The sequence below is a fragment of the Bolinopsis microptera genome, chromosome 4, assembly GCF_026151205.1.
Source record: "Bolinopsis microptera isolate Bmic1 chromosome 4, MBARI_Bmic_1.0, whole genome shotgun sequence".
Lineage (NCBI taxonomy): Eukaryota > Metazoa > Ctenophora > Tentaculata > Lobata > Bolinopsidae > Bolinopsis > Bolinopsis microptera.
In genome coordinates, this window is record NC_087075.1 from 1,736,937 (window position 1) to 1,751,201 (window position 14,265).

At 38.0% G+C, this 14,265-nt stretch overlaps 1 protein-coding gene across 1 annotated transcript in view; it reads right to left on the reverse strand.

The window, feature by feature from the left end:
- LOC134814512 (uncharacterized) overlaps nt 1-14,265 on the reverse strand; it is an 80,168-nt gene that overhangs the window by 42,939 nt on the left and 22,964 nt on the right. Inside the window, exons 24-37 of the mRNA XM_063822664.1 lie at nt 13,004-13,128; nt 12,804-12,875; nt 12,398-12,510; nt 7,665-7,841; nt 7,308-7,477; nt 6,717-6,809; nt 6,296-6,401; nt 5,897-5,999; nt 5,127-5,239; nt 4,730-4,836; nt 4,484-4,561; nt 4,212-4,305; nt 2,006-2,115; nt 974-1,133 (exon numbers count right to left, since the gene is read on the reverse strand). Coding sequence (XP_063678734.1) covers nt 974-1,133; nt 2,006-2,115; nt 4,212-4,305; nt 4,484-4,561; nt 4,730-4,836; nt 5,127-5,239; nt 5,897-5,999; nt 6,296-6,401; nt 6,717-6,809; nt 7,308-7,477; nt 7,665-7,841; nt 12,398-12,510; nt 12,804-12,875; nt 13,004-13,128 — 1,621 coding nt within the window. The remainder of the gene's footprint in view (nt 1-973; nt 1,134-2,005; nt 2,116-4,211; nt 4,306-4,483; nt 4,562-4,729; nt 4,837-5,126; nt 5,240-5,896; nt 6,000-6,295; nt 6,402-6,716; nt 6,810-7,307; nt 7,478-7,664; nt 7,842-12,397; nt 12,511-12,803; nt 12,876-13,003; nt 13,129-14,265) is intronic.

A 14,265-nucleotide genomic window follows, 5' to 3' on the forward strand; every position in this document is an offset into this window, starting at 1 on the left:
AACTGATTAAGTTATCAACATCAATTTTTGTGTGATTTTGTGTGATACCGAGTAGAGATACACAGTTTTTAAGATGTTTCTCGTACATGTTAGATTAGTGCTATTATTAGACTGGGTACTGTCGTTAGAACAAGCAGGCTTGGGAGATAACTGTAAAACTCAATAACTCATGAGTTATTAGCTGCTGTTAGCCTTAATTAATAATTAGCGATGTTAGCCTTTAAAAATGCTGAAGCTGTTGGCCGTTGGTCGCTAGTTTATAAATATTAACCTTTCTAGTGGGAACGTACTAAGTAATCTTGGTAAGTGTTCGGCTTTTCAACCCCGACAATTCACTAGAGTATGAAAGTCGGGTCTCAAATTTGCAATTGATTAAGAACTGTTGAATAAGAATGAGAGAGTATTGATTGCAGTCAGACAAATAACATGAGTATTTAACTTACAGCGAAGGGTGTATGTAACCTGATAAGCTTAATGAAAAAAGAGCGGAGCAAACAAGCCATGCTTTATTGGAGAAATGTACCAATACAATTAAATTAAATAAATTAAATAAGTCGCTCCAGACTCAATATAAAACTGCGAAATACACTATTACACTGCATTTATAAACACTTTATAAACATTTATAAACTGCAGTTATTCTTACCCACAGCTTTACCAACCATCACTTGTTCAACTTACAACACGACAATCATATCGATAAACTTAGTATATAAATATACTTGGTAAATTAGTATTTAATTTACGTATGCATACTTGGTGTATGAATATTCTGATGAAAAACATTTAAATCGCTACTTCAGAATGTGGTCTGACGAACAGCTTCTCGACAAAAACAGCGCCCTAGTTAGAACACAAAGTAACACTGAACGTGAAAACACAACGTGACGTCATGACAACACCGCGTGAGTTCAACAAAACATCACGCGACGTCACCACAACCCCACGCGTTGCCAAGCCACGTGACACTTACCGCCATGCGTGATATAGAAGTATTTGACGTAGTCCATGTCGTTTCCCGGGTAGATCTGAGCGGGGAAGGTGACGGTGTTTTGTGGTTCGTTACTGTCCCGGTTAAAGAGCTGGAGCGAGCCTCCTGATATCACCAGTTGGAGGTGCTGCTCTACATTGTCCTGGGGGTGTTAGTGTTAGTGGTAGTGTTAGTGTTAGTGCTGCTCTACATTGTCCTGGGGGTGTTAGTGTTAGTGGTAGTGGTGTTAGTGGTGTTAGTGCTGCTCTACATTGTCCTGGGGGTGTTAGTGTTAGTGCTGCTCTACATTGTCCTGGGGGTGTTAGTGTTAGTGTTAGTGATGTTAGTGTTAGTGTTAGTGTTAGTGTTAGTGTTAGTGTTAGTGTTAGTGATGTTAGTGTTAGTGTTAGTGTTAGTGATGTTAGTGTTAGTGATGTTAGTGTTAGTGTTAGTGTTAGTGTTAGTGATGTTAGTGTTAGTGATGTTAGTGTTAGTGTTAGTGTTAGTGTTGTTAGTGTTAGTGATGTTAGTGTTAGTGTTAGTGTTAGTGATGTTAGTGTTAGTGATGTTAGTGTTAGTGTTAGTGTTAGTGTTAGTGATGTTAGTGTTAGTGATGTTAGTGTTAGTGTTAGTGTTAGTGTTGTTAGTGTTAGTGATGTTAGTGTTAGTGTTAGTGGTGTTAGTGATGTTAGTGATGTTAATGTTAGTGATGATAGTGTTAGTGTTAGTGTTAGTGGTGTTAGTTACTAGTTAGTGATGTTAATGTTAGTGATGTTAGTGTTAGTGTACATTGTCCTGGGGGTTTATTTTTAAATGCGCTGTTCAAAAAGAAAGGAATATGTTGTCTTTCCAGCAAATCATAAAGATAATTAACATTAATTGTTGACTCTACACTCTACAGGTACATTAACCCATAATAACACGACTTTAATGGAACACTCATAAAGATGTTACACTCACAGATGTAACACTAAAGTTGACATTAGCGGGGGACCTAATTAGTGACCTAATTACTAATAAAGATGTTAGACTCACAGATGTAACACTAAAGTTGACTTTAGCGGGGGACCCCTGGAACCCGATGTAGAAAGTGTTGTGTAGAATGTCGTGATCAGCAACTGGCTCTCCTTCACGGTAACAAGGTCCTGCAGAGATTACTATTAGTTTACTATTAGTTTACTATTAGTTTACTATTAGTTTACTATTAGTTTACTGTTAGTTTACTGTTAGTTTACTATTAGTTTACTGTTAGTTTACTATTAGTTTACTATTAGTTTACTGTTAGTTTACTATTAGTTTACTATTAGTTTACTATTAGTTTACTATTAGTTTTTACAGTTAGTTTACTATTAGTTTACTATTAGTTTACTGTTAGTTTACTATTAGTTTACTATTAGTTTACTGTTAGTTTACTGTTAGTTTACTATTAGTTTACTATTAGTTTACTATTAGTTTACTATTAGTTTACTGTTAGTTTACTATTAGTTTACTATTAGTTTACTATTAGTTTACTATTAGTTTACTATTAGTTTACTATTAGTTTACTGTTGGTTTACTATTAGTTTACTATTAGTTTACTATTAGTTTACTATTAGTTTACTGTTAGTTTACGATTAGTTTACTGTTAGTTTACTGTTAGTTTACTATTAGTTTACTATTAGTTTACTATTAGTTTACTATTAGTTTACTGTTAGTTTACTATTAGTTTACTATTAGTTTACTATTAGTTTACTATTAGTTTATTATTAGTTTATTATTAGTTTACTATTAGTTTACTATTAGTTTACTATTAGTTTACTATTAGTTTACTATTAGTTTACTATTAGTTTACTATTACTTTACTATTAGTTTACTATTAGTTTACTATTAGTTTACTATTAGTTTACACTTTACTATTAGTTTACTGTTAGTTTACTATTAGTTTACCATTAGTTTACTATTAGTTTATAGGTTACTATTAGTTTACTATTAGTTTATAGGTTACTATTACTATTGTCATTTGTAAGATAGTAATAAAGAAAATTTAGAGATTCACAAATAATCTAAAAGGAAACAAATAACCTAGTGACTGTTACCATGACATTTAATGACAACAACTAACCTGGTGACTGTTACCACGACAACAACTAACCTGGTGAGTGTAACCACGACAACAACTAACCTGGTGACTGTTACCACGACAACAACTAACCTGGTGACTGTTACCACGACAACAACTAACCTGGTGACTGTTACCACGACAACAACTAACCTGGTGACTGTTACCACGACAACAACTAACCTGGTGACTGTTACCACGACAACAACTAACCTGGTGACTGTTACCACGACAACAACTAACATGGTGACTGTTACCACGACAACAACTAACCTGGTGACTGTTACCACGACAACAACTAACCTGGTGACTGTTACCACGACAACAACTAACCTGGTGACTGTTACCACGACAACAACTAACCTGGTGACTGTTACCACGACAACAACTAACCTGGTGACTGTTACCACGACAACAACTAACCTGGTGACTGTAACCATTACAACAACTTACCTGGTGACTGTTACCACGACAACAACTAACCTGGTGACTATTACCACGACAACAACTAACCTGGTGACTGTTACCACGACAACAACTAACCTGGTGACTGTTACCACGACAACAACTAACCTGGTGACTATTACCACGACAACAACTAACCTGGTGACTGTTACCACGACAACAACTAACCTGGTGACTGTTACCATTACAACAACTAACCTGGTGACTGTTACCATTACAACAACTTACCTGGTGACTGTTACCACGACAACAACTAACCTGGTGACTATTACCACGACAACAACTAACCTGGTGACTGTTACCACGACAACAACTTACCTGGTGACTGTTACCACGACAACAACTTACCTGGTGACTGTAACCATTACAACAACTAACCTGGTGACTGTTACCATTACAACAACTTACCTGGTGACTGTTACCACGACAACAACTAACCTGGTGACTGTTACCACGACAACAACTAACCTGGTGACTGTTACCACAACAACAACTAACCTGGTGACTGTTACCAAGACAACAACTAACCTGGTGACTGTTACCAAGACAACAACTTACCTGGTGACTGTTACCACGACAACAACTAACCTGGTGACTGTTACCACGACAACAACTAACCTGGTGACTGTTACCACGACAACAACTAACCTGGTGACTGTTACCATTACAACAACTAACCTGGCATCTGATGATCTGGAGATAAGAATGTGAGATCCATGAGAGCCGTTCCGAAGGACATTAAACTTGTAATGTTTGTGCCGTTCTTGTTTCCCTGTGTGTGTGTTTGAGAACATTAATGTATTTGATATTTGTGGTTTGTATTGGGCAGTTTTCATGAGAGTCTTTCTCATGAAAACTGCTAGAATAGAATTCACAGTTGAAAGTTGTGTAATTAAGCTTCTAATTCGATAAAACACTACAAAATTACCTTTTTTTTATTATTAAATTACCTTTTTTATTGACTGTGAGGTCCAGTCGGTAAAGTACAAACTGTCGTCAAAATAGTGGAATCCGTAAGGGTGTTGAATCTGAAACAGTAGTTACTTCTTTACTGCTTTAGTTAACTTTAAATTTATTTCATTTATATTAATGCTTTCAAAGTATCAAAATTCACAAAAGAGCTGACAACTGTTTACAGTGATGGAAAACAATTAAAGATTAAAATGTAATCTAATATTGGAGATGTAACTACTGACGTTTTCAGAAGAAACAACTCTTCTGTCCTCTCCGTTTATTGATACACTCTCTATAGTATCCTCCAGTGCATCAACCCAGTACAGTTTCTTCGTCTCATAGTCCATGGCTGAAACGGAGTGATGTGAGATGGAGAAGGAGATTTAAAAGAGATAATTTAATTAAAGCAGTGAGTTATGAGTAATGCAAATCCTGTATCTGGTCTATAGATTAAGAGGTAGCCGATACGGTTTTACTTTTATCACCTCAAAACTCTATCAAATGCACGTGCAAAACTGGCAATAATGGTGTGACACTAACCAAGTAATGCACGTGCAAAACTGGTAATAATGTTGTGACACTAACCAAGTCCATTATAAAATGCACGTGCAAAACTGGTAATAATGTTGTGACACTAACCAAGTCCATTGGGCCAGCCTAGTCCCGTGGTAACCAGTAGAACCTGGTCAGTCCCGTCCATAGCAGCTCGTCCTACTGCAGCGTTAGTCCCCCAGTCAGTCCAGAACAGATACCTGGTCACAGGTAACACAGAGTTAACACACAGTTAACACACAGATAACACACAGTTAACACACAGTTAACACAGAGTTAACACACAGTTAACACACAGTTAACACACAGTTAACACACAGTTAACACACAGTTAACACACAGATAACACACAGTTAACATACAGTTAACACACAGTTAACACACAGTTAACACACAGTTAACACACAGTTAACATACAGTTAACACACAGTTAACACACAGATAACACACAGTTGACACACAGTTAACACACAGTTAACACACAGTTAACACACAGTTAACACACAGATAACACACAGTTAACATACAGTTAACACACAGTTAACACACAGTTAACACACAGTTAACATACAGTTAACATACAGTTAACACACAGTTAACACACAGTTAACACACAGTTAACACACAGATAACACACAGTTAACACACAGTTAACACACAGTTAACACACAGTTAACACACAGTTAACACACAGTTAACACACAGTTAACACACAGTTAACATACAGTTAACACACAGTTAACACGTCAGACCAGCCCGGAGAGGGGGGATAAGAGGGGGTGCGACTATTATAGGTCCTATATTTGATTCAGATTAATGATAATGATCATAAAACTAATGTGTTGTACAATAAATACCTGTCAAGAGGAGATACCAGAATTGCCCGGGGTCTGTCTAAACCGGTTATTTTCAGGGTAGCTTTGTTACTCCCGTCACTTGACTTTGCAACAAATATGTGATCTGAAAGGAATGTGATGGAGTTCAACCATCATTATTGATATGTTGTGCCTTGTGGGTATCTACCAATACGTTCCTTTTATAAGATGACGAGTGTTGCTATATTGTTTAGGCAGCAATATTACCTGGTAATATCCGTAAATATTAGTAATATTATTAGTAATTATTAGTAATACTATTAGTTAATATTAGTAAATATTAGTAAATATTGGTAATTATTAGTAATTATTAGTAATTGTTAGTAATATTATTAGTAATTACTAGTAATTATTAGTAATATTATTGGTAAATATTAGTACCTGGTCCGGTGTCTGTCCAGTAGATATTCCTAGCCACCCAATCTACTGCTATACCGTCTGGAACATGAAGATCAGACATAATCACCCTCATATCACTCCCATCCAACTAAAAGAGAAGCATTATTAAAGAGTACTTTAGTCAGTTTAAATATTCTTTAATTATTCGAGCTAAAAGAGAAGCATTATTAAAGAGTACTTTAGTCAGTTTAAATATTCTTTAATTATTCGAGCTAAAAGAGAAGCATTATTAAAGAGTACGTTAGTCAGTTTAAATATTCTTTAATTATTCGAGCTAATATTTGGATGGAAATTACTATTTTAGTGGTTGGCTGTAAGTGTAACTAGAACAATTATTTGATCTACGTTCAGTATTATCTAGATATCTCTACTTCTAATTTGAGAATATTCTTTATGTACTCACATTAGAAGAGGAGATAGTATCTTGCATAGAGTCGCTCCAGAACAATCGTCCTGCTCTGAAGTCTATATCCAGACTCACTCCACTTGATATCGCCTGGGATATTATTAGTAAATATTAGTAATATTATTAGTAAATATAATATTACAAATATTATATCTAAAGTCTATATCCAGACTTACTCCACTTGCGATTGTTTTACTGCGTTTTTACTTTTCCCAATCAAGTTAATCTATGTGAAATGTCCACAACTTTTCTATGGAGTGGAATAGTATCGAGTGATATCTTACTAACCGGTGAAATGTCCACAACTTTTCTATGGAGTGGAATAGTATCGAGTGATATCTTACTAACCGGTGAAATGTCCACAACTTTTCTATGGAGTGGAATAGTATCGAGTGATATCTTACTAACCGGTGAAATGTCCACAACTTTTCTATGGAGTGGAATAGTATCGAGTGATATCTTACTAACCGGTGAAATGTCCACAACTTTTCTATGGAGTGGAATAGTATCGAGTGATATCTTACTCACCGGTGAAATGTCCACAACTTTTCTATGGAGTGGAATAGTATCGAGTGATATCTTACTAACCGGTGAAATGTCCACAACTTTTCTATGGAGTGGAATAGTATCGAGTGATATCTTCTGAAGAGAGCTCCTCTCCAACACAAACATGGACAGTTCGCTCTCTACACAGAGTGAAGAGTTGTTAGGGTCGGGTTTGTACCAGTCTCTACATGCACACTCTACCTCTCCACCTTCTGCAGGGTTACATTGTTAACTAATGACATATTGTAACAATATTATTGTTATCTTGGAAGCAATATTGGAGACGTGTTAACTAATGATGAGGACTACAAGCATGTCATCTAGTTAAAGTAACATGTCTGATCTTTAAAGGATGGACCAGTAATAATAATAATACTGGTAACTGATTTAACAACTAACCAGATATACTGCAAGTGTGCTGGCAGCCCCCGTTATCATGCCCACAAGGGTCCTGGACACAGTCCCTCCCGTTCTCCTGAAGCTGGATGTTCTGGGGACACGCACACTGCACCCGCTCCGGGGTGTAAAAACAGAAGTGTGAACAGTTCCCGTTATTCGTACCACAGTCGTTGGTATCTGAGGGAGCGAGGTTGTTATTAGTGAGCTAAAAGGAGGAGATTTAGGCAATTCTGAGGGGGGGGGGTTATTATTAGTGAGCTAAAGGAGGAGATTCTGGCAATTCTTCCTTTCCTTTTATTATGGTTTTATTAAAATTGGAAGTGTTTTTTCATTCCCTGCGGCGCTTAATGCGTTTCTGACTTTAAATATTGTGTGGACAACTTTCTTTTGTAGATTTTGTGCACTCTGTAGCTGTGTATAACTTAAAGAGCGATTCTAGTCAGAGGTAAAACTAACCAGAGGTGAGGAGTAATTTAGCAAAACAGATGATACAAAGTATTATCATTAAAGTGAGGATTTTACGGTGAATAAACAACTGACAAACTGAAAAGCAATCTATTTGGTAGTAACACAACTATTTGGTAGTAACACAACTATTTGGTAGTAACACAACTATTCGGTAGTAACACAACTATTTGGTAGTAACACAACTGCTAGAAGGAGCGAAGGATCATGTACAGTAAACTAACAACATGAAATGGTAGCCTATATAATTATTACAAAGAGCATAAGTACACGTGCTATCTTATCAGTACACCCAGGGCTACAGGTGTGTCACTTCTGTCCTGTAACCACTCCTCTCAGTTATGTAACCACCCCGCTTTGTTCTGTCACACAGGACGGTTCATTGATGTTTTTAGAACCGCCCTGGGAGAAGTTAGACTGTGTAGTCTAATAGGTTATTTTCTAAGTTCTTTACTATTCTCTATTGCTTTATTTTGTTTAAAACTTAAAGGTTCTTGTTACAGTTCTATAATTTATGCGGTTAAAAGTAATATTAATACTGTGTGTACTGGTAATATGTTATTGTGTGGCTATGGTCTGCACTCTGCATAGTGCATCATTTTACAGGTTTCAGGAATCCCTACAATTTTTGTCTTGACAGTGACAATAATTTTACACCAAATTCGACCGGAAGCACTATTTAGGTGCGATGAAATAGCAAAATTTGCTCTATTTTCTGCATTTTTTGTGTCACTATGCAATAAAATGAGATACAGGATCGCAGAAACTACCGAATCTACACTACTACACATAGGATGTACGTTGAAGCCTCAGCAGCCCGGGAATTATATACAATAGAGATTTCATGGAAACAGCTAAGTGTGTTCACCGTAAATGTAGCCGAAACGTCTGTACAATACATGATGTATTTCGTTTTACAGTGAGTGGAGACTCTCATTTCGTCCCGACTCTATCTGTGGAACTAACCAATCAGAGCAATCTGTGGAACTAACCAATCAGAGCAATCTGTGGAACTAACCAATCAGAGCAATCTGTGGAACTAACCAATCAGAGCAATCTGTGGAACTAACCGATCAGAGCAATCTGTGGAACTAACCAATCAGAGCAATCTGTGGAACTAACCGATCAGAGCAATCTGTGGAACTAACCAATCAGAGCAATCTGTGGAACCAACCAATCAGAGCAATCTGTGGAACTAACCAATCAGAGCAATCTGTGGAACTAACCAATCAGAGCAATCTGTGGAACTAACCAATCAGAGCAATCTGTGGAACTAACCAATCAGAGCAATCTGTGGAACTAACCAATCAGAGCAATCTGTGGAACTAACCAATCAGAGCAATCTGCGGAACTAACCAATCAGAGCAATCTGTGGAACTAACCAATCAGAGCAATCTGTGGAACTAACCAATCAGAGCAATCTGTGGAACTAACCGATCAGAGCAATCTGTGGAACTAACCAATCAGAGCAATCTGTGGAACTAACCGATCAGAGCAATCTGTGGAACTAACCAATCAGAGCAATCTGTGGAACTAACCAATCAGAGCAATCTGTGGAACTAACCGATCAGAGCAATCTGTGGAACTAACCAATCAGAGCAATCTGTGGAACTAACCAATCAGAGCAATCTGTGGAACTAACCGATCAGAGCAATCTGTGGAACTAACCAATCAGAGCAATCTGCGGAACTAACCAATCAGAGCAATCTGTGGAACTAACCAATCAGAGCAATCTGCGGAACTAACCAATCAGAGCAATCTGTGGAACTAACCAATCAGAGCAATCTGTGGAACTAACCGATCAGAGCAATCTGTGGAACTAACCAATCAGAGCAATCTGTGGAACTAACCAATCAGAGCAATCTGTGGAACTAACCAATCAGAGCAATCTGTGGAACTAACCAATCAGAGCAATCTGTGGAACTAACCAATCAGAGCAATCTGTGGAACTAACCGATCAGAGCAATCTGTGGAACTAACCGATCAGAGCAATCTGTGGAACTAACCAATCAGAGCAATCTGTGGAACTAACCAATCAGAGCAATCTGTGGAACTAACCAATCAGAGCAATCTGTGGAACTAACCGATCAGAGCAATCTGTGGAACTAACCAATCAGAGCAATCTGTGGAACTAACCGATCAGAGCAATCTGTGGAACTAACCAATCAGAGCAATCTGTGGAACTAACCAATCAGAGCAATCTGTGGAACTAACCGATCAGAGCAATCTGTGGAACTAACCAATCAGAGCAATCTGTGGAACTAACCGATCAGAGCAATCTGTGGAACTAACCAATCAGAGCAATCTGTGGAACTAACCAATCAGAGCAATCTGTGGAACAAACCAATCAGAGCAATCTGTGGAACTAACCAATCAGAGCACTCTGTGGAACTAACCAATCAGAGCAATCTGTGGAACTAACCAATCAGAGCAATCTGTGGAACTAACCGATCAGAGCAATATGTGGAACTAACCAATCAGAGCAATCTGTGGAACTAACCAATCAGAGCAATCTGTGGAACTAACCAATCAGAGCAATCTGTGGAACTAACCGATCAGAGCAATCTGTGGAACTAACCAATCAGAGCAATCTGTGGAACTAACCGATCAGAGCAATATGTGGAACTAACCAATCAGAGCAATCTGTGGAACTAACCAATCAGAGCAATCTGTGGAACTAACCAATCAGAGCAATCTGTGGAACTAACCGATCAGAGCAATCTGTGGAACTAACCAATCAGAGCAATCTGTGGAACTAACCAATCAGAGCAATCTGTGGAACTAACCAATCAGAGCAATCTGTGGAACCAACCAATCAGAGCAATCTGTGGAACTAACCAATCAGAGCAATCTGTGGAACTAACCAATCAGAGCAATCTGTGGAACTAACCAATCAGAGCAATCTGTGGAACTAACCAATCAGAGCAATCTGTGGAACTAACCGATCAGAGCAATCTGTGGAACTAACCAATCAGAGCAATCTGTGGAACTAACCGATCAGAGCAATATGTGGAACTAACCAATCAGAGCAATCTGTGGAACTAACCAATCAGAGCAATCTGTGGAACTAACCAATCAGAGCAATCTGTGGAACTAACCAATCAGAGCAATCTGTGGAACAAACCAATCAGAGCAATCTGTGGAACTAACCAATCAGAGCACTCTGTGGAACTAACCAATCAGAGCAATCTGTGGAACTAACCAATCAGAGCAATCTGTGGAACTAACCAATCAGAGCAATCTGTGGAACCAACCAATCAGAGCAATCTGTGGAACTAACCAATCAGAGCAATCTGTGGAACTAACCAATCAGAGCAATCTGTGGAACTAACCAATCAGAGCAATCTGTGGAACTAACCAATCAGAGCAATCTGTGGAACTAACCAATCAGAGCAATCTGTGGAACTAACCAATCAGAGCAATCTGTGGAACTAACCAATCAGAGCAATCTGTGGAACTAACCAATCAGAGCAATCTGCGGAACTAACCAATCAGAGCAATCTGTGGAACTAACCAATCAGAGCAATCTGCGGAACTAACCAATCAGAGCAATTTGTGGAACTAACCAATCAGAGCAATCTGTGGAACTAACCAATCAGAGCAATCTGTGGAACTAACCAATCAGAGCAATCTGTGGAACTAACCGATCAGAGCAATCTGTGGAACTAACCAATCAGAGCAATCTGTGGAACTAACCAATCAGAGCAATCTGTGGAACAAACCAATCAGAGCAATCTGTGGAACTAACCAATCATAGCACTCTGTGGAACTAACCAATCAGAGCAATCTGTGGAACTAACCAATCAGAGCAATCTGTGGAACTAACCAATCAGAGCAATCTGTGGAACTAACCAATCAGAGCAATCTGTGGAACTAACCAATCAGAGCAATCTGTGGAACTAACCAATCAGAGCAATCTGTGGAACTAACCAATCAGAGCAATCTGTGGAACTAACCAATCAGAGCAATCTGTGGAACTAACCAATCAGAGCAATCTGTGGAACTAACCAATCAGAGCAATCTGCGGAACTAACCAATCAGAGCAATCTGTGGAACTAACCAATCAGAGCAATCTGTGGAACTAACCAATCAGAGCAATCTGTGGAACTAACCAATCAGAGCAATCTGTGGAACTAACCAATCAGAGCAATCTGTGAAACTAACCAATCAGAGCAATCTGTGGAACTAACCAATCAGAGCAATCTGCGGAACTAACCGATCAGAGCGATCTGCGGAACTAACCAATCAGAGCAATCTGTGGAACTAACCAATTTGTGTGGAGGCGGAGTACCAGTGAATATCAAAGGGTTGGTCCTGTGAGAACATTTGAGAAGCGTCCGAATACATTCTGTATCCTGTACTGTTCGTCTCTGTGTTAGACCTGCAATTCAACATATTACCATGTCTTATATTACCAGAATTTGTTATTCTTCTAGATGAAAAACTCGAATAGAACAGAGTAAACAACTTCATATAAAAAACAGTGGATAAGATAACGCTATTAGGTGAGAGGGGGATCGTTGATCGTTCAGGTGTTACTCAATCACTGACGGGGTTTCTTGATTACGCCAGTGTTATGTTGTAAAGCTACGATGAAGGGGTTCTAGAAGTGCCCAAAACGTGATCACGTGATACGTTGATGGTCTCCTGTAGGAATGTAATCCCTCTACTCACAATAAGACTTGCAGTATAGCCTTGTGTTTCCAGTCAGTTAGCAGTATCTTGTCTCCAGCTCCTTCACCAGCTCTGGGAAAGGTTTTCAGTCAACAAACATTTTCAGGAAAATTATAAACATATAAAATAGTAACCCTTGAAACGGAAATACGCTAAATTGAAGTGAAGGAAAGTGTAAGAATGTAAGAAGTGAGGGTAACCTGTCTCTGTAGAAGGTAAGTGCGAAGGAATGTGTAAGAGTGAAGGAGGTGAGCAGTTTTCTGTTTTTTCCGTCCGTGTCCACTCTCTCCAATACATCCTCTTTAGCGTCCACCCAGTATAGAACCTGTTGTAGCGCCATGTTAAGGACATAGTGATCACACTTACTCTAGTAGCAGGGGGGGTTGAGTACTAGAGTAATAATAATAATAGTGGTAATCACACTTACTCTAGTAGCAGGGAGGGGTTGAGTACTAGAGTAATAATGATGATAGTGGTAATCACACTGTTACCCTCATACTCATAATATTCCGTGGAAGTACTCATTTGTCCTGTCCACAAATTTACCAAAACATGATCTCAAATTTACCAAAATAAGACCTCAAATTTACCAAAACACGACCTCAAATTTACCAAAATAAGACCTCAAATTTACCAAAATAAGACCTCAAATTTACCAAAATAAGACCTCAAATTTACCAAAATAAGACCTGAAATTTACCAAAATAAGACCTCAAATTTACCAAAATATGACCTCAAATTTAACAAAATAAAACCTCAAATTTACCAAAATAAGACCTCAAATTTACCAAAACACGACCTCAAATTTACCAAAACACGACCTCAAATTTACCAAAATATGACCTCAAATTTACCAAAACACGACCTCAAATTTACCAAAACACGACCTCAAATTTACCAAAATATGACCTCAAATTTACCAAAACATGACCTCAAATTCATCAAAACCCGACATCAGATTTTGAAAATCCGACATAAAATCTACCAAAATTCAACCTCAAATTGACTAAAACCAGACTTTTTGAAACCCGAGGTCAGGCTCCTGTATGCCCCCCACGTGATGCCCATATAAGGAGTCCCAGGATACCTCCGAGATGACTATTATATGCTAAATTAGGATTGTGTGGTCGTTTTGTTGGCTACAAATTCACTGCATATTTATCATATCTTTCCATAAACCAGGTAACTGATTTACATGACTTATGTTTGGAACATTTATCTTGCAATATTCGTAGGCTCAGTCATTGTTCTATTCCCAGTAATTTACCTTTGTCTTGTATTTAAATCAGAAAAAATGGTGTTTATTGTTGTTGTTGTTGTTGTTGTATTCTCAGTGCTTTTGAGCTTTAAAAGGAATGGTGTTTGTTGTTGTTGTTGTTTTTGTATTCTCAGTGCTTTTGAGCTTTAAAAGGTTTACAGTATGTGGGCATATTATATATTCGTCACTTTCAACAGTTTTGTT